Below are 4733 nucleotides of genomic sequence, written 5' to 3' on the forward strand. Positions count from 1 at the left end.
GGGAGCGGGGGGAGGAAGGAAAAGGGGGGGAGTGAGCAAGCGGCTGCGTGGTTCCAAGTTGCCGCTGGGCTTGAACCACGACACTAGGACATCCTCAGATGGTCTGAACCTGGCAGCAGCCTCAGTGGGCACAGCCACCAACCCAACAGCAGAGACCACAGAAGGGCTGCAGCAAGCCAGGCTGGTGGGTAGGATCAAACAAAGGGGAAGGCAACAGAGAACAAAGGCAAGTCCTGGGCTGCCTGCTTTCTCATCTCATCCATTGCTTTGAAGTAGGGGATAGACAAGAAAAAGAAATGGATCTGAAAGTAATCTTGCAGGGGAATTTGTTCAGGCAGATTTGTCCAGCTCAGTGCTTTTATCAAAATCAATTGCCAAACTAAGTTACTTTGGTGGTGAGCAATCTCCTCACCAATTTCAAACTTGTTCAGAAAATAGTCTGCTGCGAATCAGCCCTCTTCTCCTAATCATCTGTAATAAAGTCACTGCTGTATCTCATACCCTGCTTTACCTCCTGGCTCACTCCACACCACAGCACCCTTTGCTTCAGTATGACAGGGCAGAGCCCAGCGCCAACAGCACAGCCCTGTGCTGGCAGGAAACACCAGCTCTAAAAACTCTTTCTTTTAGAAGAAACCTATACTTTGCTCAATGTCTGCAGCACCCATCCAGCAAACTCTGTGTTTTACTCTGCTGCAGGTCACATTCTTGGACTTTTCCCAGTGTTGCACCCCCTGTTCCCTCCTGGCTGGACACTGGCCCAGCCTTCAGCCTCTGTGAGCCATGTGGCGCCACAGCAGCACCAGCAGCCCCATGCCATGGGTACAGCTGCTGCCAGGACCACAGGGGCACAAGCAGCTGAGCATGGTTCCCCCTTCTTAGCAAGCCCCAACTCCCAGCCCTTGGGCAACCCAACCATGGAAGAGAGGATTCTCTGACATCTGCTCCTGCTGCAAAACCAGAATGTCACAATTTCACCTTCCAGCACTGCCAATACCTGGCTTGTCATGTGGACGAGGATAAGCAGGGGCCCAGGTTCCCATAGCTCACCAGATCCTTGTTCCTGCTCTGAAGATGCAAGCATAACCCATCACAAATCAAACCCATTTTGGAGGCAGGCAGGCAGGGCAGGGACACTTTAGATCAGTCTGTTCTCTCCTTCAGAGAAACAGCACCAGTGCGGGGATAACGAATCTCAGCAAAGAAAGTGATCTGTGATGAAGGGGAAATGAAGGAAAGCAAATGCATCTCCATGAGCAGTGGAACTGATGAGGTTTGGTTCCTTCCAGATTTGTCTCTTGGTGACAGAGCCTTACAAAATCATTCTCAGATTTTCTGTTCACTCTGCATAAATGTGTAATCCATCTCTTTTTGTCTGTTCACAAACTCTTACCACAGAGTATTTTGAGGCACCCAGTGTGCTGGCTGTCATCCTGAACTGCAGATGTTATTAGGAGGGGCAAGAACAAAATTCTCCTCTCCCACTCCAAAGTCAGGATGGGTGCCAAGGAATCAGCAAGAAGAGATGATCTTCTGCCACTGAGTTAACGATTTGAGTGGCAAAATGTTTATTCAGATTGCTAAAAAGACCAGGAGATAATTGGGGGTGAAGTTTTGATTTATATTTCCTTCTGATTGACTGGAAAAAAATATCTTGGATTACCCAACTTTTGCAAAAAGGATCAAAGGAACTGTTTTAGAAACAAGAAACATTAATCTGGATTAGGACCAAGTCGATACAGGCTTCGGCTGAGTTGCACTGATTTACATCATTGCACAAACTAACACTTGAGTCTCAAAGTCTGAAATACTTATAGAACTAATTAAATAGTAAATCAACCCCTACATCTGTAAATGCAACAATTCTAAAGGAATCTAAAAGGATTTTATGAAGTAGAACTATTTGAAGTGTTTAAGGGTTAAGATGAAGGATTTTTTCCAGTATGCAGACATATGTGTTCATATGGCTTTTAAACATCCCTCCAAGAGAAATGCCACACTATTGCATAACAAGGGTGGGGAGCACTGTAGCAACATGGTTACTGGATGCAGCTTTTATATGAACTATGTGCTACAAATTTTTTGAGTGAAATGGGTTGCCACATAACACAATCCCTTCTTCAAAATCCCATTGTTTTGTGGGTTCACAGTGGGGCAACAGTTCCATCCAAGTGAAAATACAACCTTCCCCAAAAGCAGGTATTTTACAAACGTATTCAACAGCCACGTTTGAAGTTATGGCCATCACGCCAGAGACCTACCTCCTTCTCACACCTCAGAGAAAATAAATCTCTCCTATTTAACCCAAAATGGATTTTCTTCTCCCAAGCAACAAGATCCATGAGAATAGGAGGTCTTGGTGAAAACACCTTGTAGCTGACTCAAGCACACAAAGCATCTTTATATGCCACAAAGAGAAGCAACACTATTAACATTCCCAGCCACTGCAGCTGCTCCATCCAGCTTTTCAAAAATCAAGGGAATGGTATTTTACCCATTTTTAACCCCAGCTATAAAAGATTAACAAGTTTTCCCCAAGTCTTTCATTGAAATAAACCCCGAGGTTGCCCTCTAACAGAGCCACCTCCCTGCCTGCAGTCTGGATTGAAGCAGCATCATTCCCTCCCCGGTAATTTCAGCAGTGTGCTTTCCCCCCAAAAGATAAATTCTTACATCTGAAAGTCTCACCTGAACAACTCTTTCTCCATCACTGTGCAAGGACACAGCTGGAATTGATTTGAGAAACAAGCATCCTGTGTTGGTGCTTGGGGCTGGAAACAGCAGGCCAGGTGAGGAAGTGTGTTGCTTTGCTGCCGCAGTTTTGGGTGTAGAAAACATTTGCTGACAATCTGCTTGTGGAGGGCAAGGGGACAAAAAGGCACATGTGCAAACAGGGGACCTCCAGGATACTGGGGCCTCTAAAAGGACCATTTTCATATGTGAACTCTGCTTCAGTGGAGCAGCTCAAATTTTAGTGTTCGTGTCCACCGTGCCAGCATGCAGACACACCTGCAGAAGGTTAAAGATCAAAATTGTTGAGTTCAGGTTAAAGACTGGAATTATTGCAGTTCAGAGGGTCGCTTGCTTCTCTTTTGCTGCCTGCACACCCAGCCCAGTTTCTTAAGGGGCAAAGGCACAGGTAGCACATTCCCACAGTACTGCTGTCAGCTGTTCTCCTCTCTCTATCCCCTTCTAGCAAGCCCAAAATATCCAGCCACCTCCTTCCCATTGCCCAAGGAGGAAGAAGCCGGGATGCTCCGCTGCCTGCTCTCAGGAAAACCTGTCCCGGCCGGGCATGAAGAAAAGGTTCGGCTATTTCCTTTAGGAGGCAAATCCACCAGATCCAACTTTCCCCAAGGAAAACCGAAGCCGTGTCCGGGGAGGGGAGGATGCTCCCTAGGCCGGTTCTCACTAGATGGTGCTGTCGGTCCGGGAACGGAACTCGCTGCTGTAGGGCAGCATCACCCTCCTTGTAACTGCTGATGATAACCAAAACTTTTTCTGGTCGTAGCTCTCCTGAGCGACTTGTTTCTCTACCTGCAATCCCAATGCCATGGAATTATGGAAAAAGTAACCAAGAGCATAAGTCTGCCTCATGCTTCAGAGAACTATATTGAAACGCTCCTTGGTTTAGAAGTTTTACAGTGCTCACCCATGAACACATGGGGGCTGCCTGCCCTCTGCAGAGGTTTAGGTGACACGCCTGGCATTGCTCAGGGATGCAGGGGCAGACAGAGGATATGCAGCCCTCCTTACCTCCGGAGCCAGTCAGGACCTCGAGTCCTCATGTTTATTTAGAAAAGCATATAAGATTTGAAAGTTTGGCTTCTTTCTGAACTAAAACAAGCCCTCTAGACGCCAGGAAAAGAAAATGTCAGTCAAATATTTAGTCTTTTCACATTGTATTAAGTACAAAATACTGTACTTGGAAATGGAAAATTGTTTCCAAATCAAAGTTTGAAATATTTTGATAGCATCAAAATTCCCCGTGTCCAGCTTTTACAGTCTCCCATACTATATTGATCCAAAACAAAGTTCTAGTTAAATAATTCCAGTTTGATGGAATATTTAAGACTGGCATATCTATTACCAGCACGTATTTTTTTTTTATTCAAAGCTCCAAGCAGCACATCTATTCTTCAGTCACCTTTATGAAATATTCTTTTTAACTACTTTAAAGACTCCATACAAAAGGTTTTAAAGAATAAAGAGTATTTCAAAAGAGTGCTACACAAGAGAAAGTTTAAACTCTTAGTCCTTACTCTGCACATACTCAATTTCTAGAGCTCCTGCACCATCTCATTTAAACTGTCCAAAATAAAGTCAGAAGGCTTGCATCTGGTTCCCTCCCCCCCCCCCCCCCAATTTTCTATACTAAGTAGACAACATTGATCATTAGGTTTAGGAGAGATATTAACACTACAGTCAGCATCAGCTCATTTGTTATAGTTCATTAATAAGATTTCAAAGAAGGAAGAGCTGTAGCCATGTCGCTGAAACAGTCACAGGAAGGTGAAACTTCCTCCAACACTGGGAACCGACAGAGCTGAGGAGGCCCAAAGTCTTCTCTGGAAGGTGGTGGTGATGCAGCCCAGCTTCAAAAGGTGCAAACCATCACCACTCCTCCTGCCTCCGGTCAAGATGTGACAGCTCAGCAGCCCTGGAAACCATGTCAACAGTGTAGATATTGACAAAAAAAGCAGAATCTGGCCCCGAGTCCCTCCAATATTTGT

At 45.4% G+C, this 4733-nt stretch overlaps 1 protein-coding gene across 1 annotated transcript in view; it reads right to left on the reverse strand.

The window, feature by feature from the left end:
• Positions 1 to 3537, reverse strand: part of SSUH2 (ssu-2 homolog (C. elegans)) — a gene marked incomplete at its 5' end in the record, with an annotated part of 26258 nt that extends 22721 nt beyond the window's left edge. The window contains 1 exon segment of the mRNA XM_010016945.1: positions 3413 to 3537. Coding sequence (XP_010015247.1) covers positions 3413 to 3537 — 125 coding nt within the window.
• Positions 3538 to 4733: the final 1196 nt, after the last annotated feature.

This window comes from Nestor notabilis, unplaced genomic scaffold, assembly GCF_000696875.1.
Source record: "Nestor notabilis isolate BGI_N333 unplaced genomic scaffold, ASM69687v1 scaffold17846, whole genome shotgun sequence".
Classification (NCBI taxonomy): Eukaryota; Metazoa; Chordata; class Aves; order Psittaciformes; family Psittacidae; genus Nestor; species Nestor notabilis.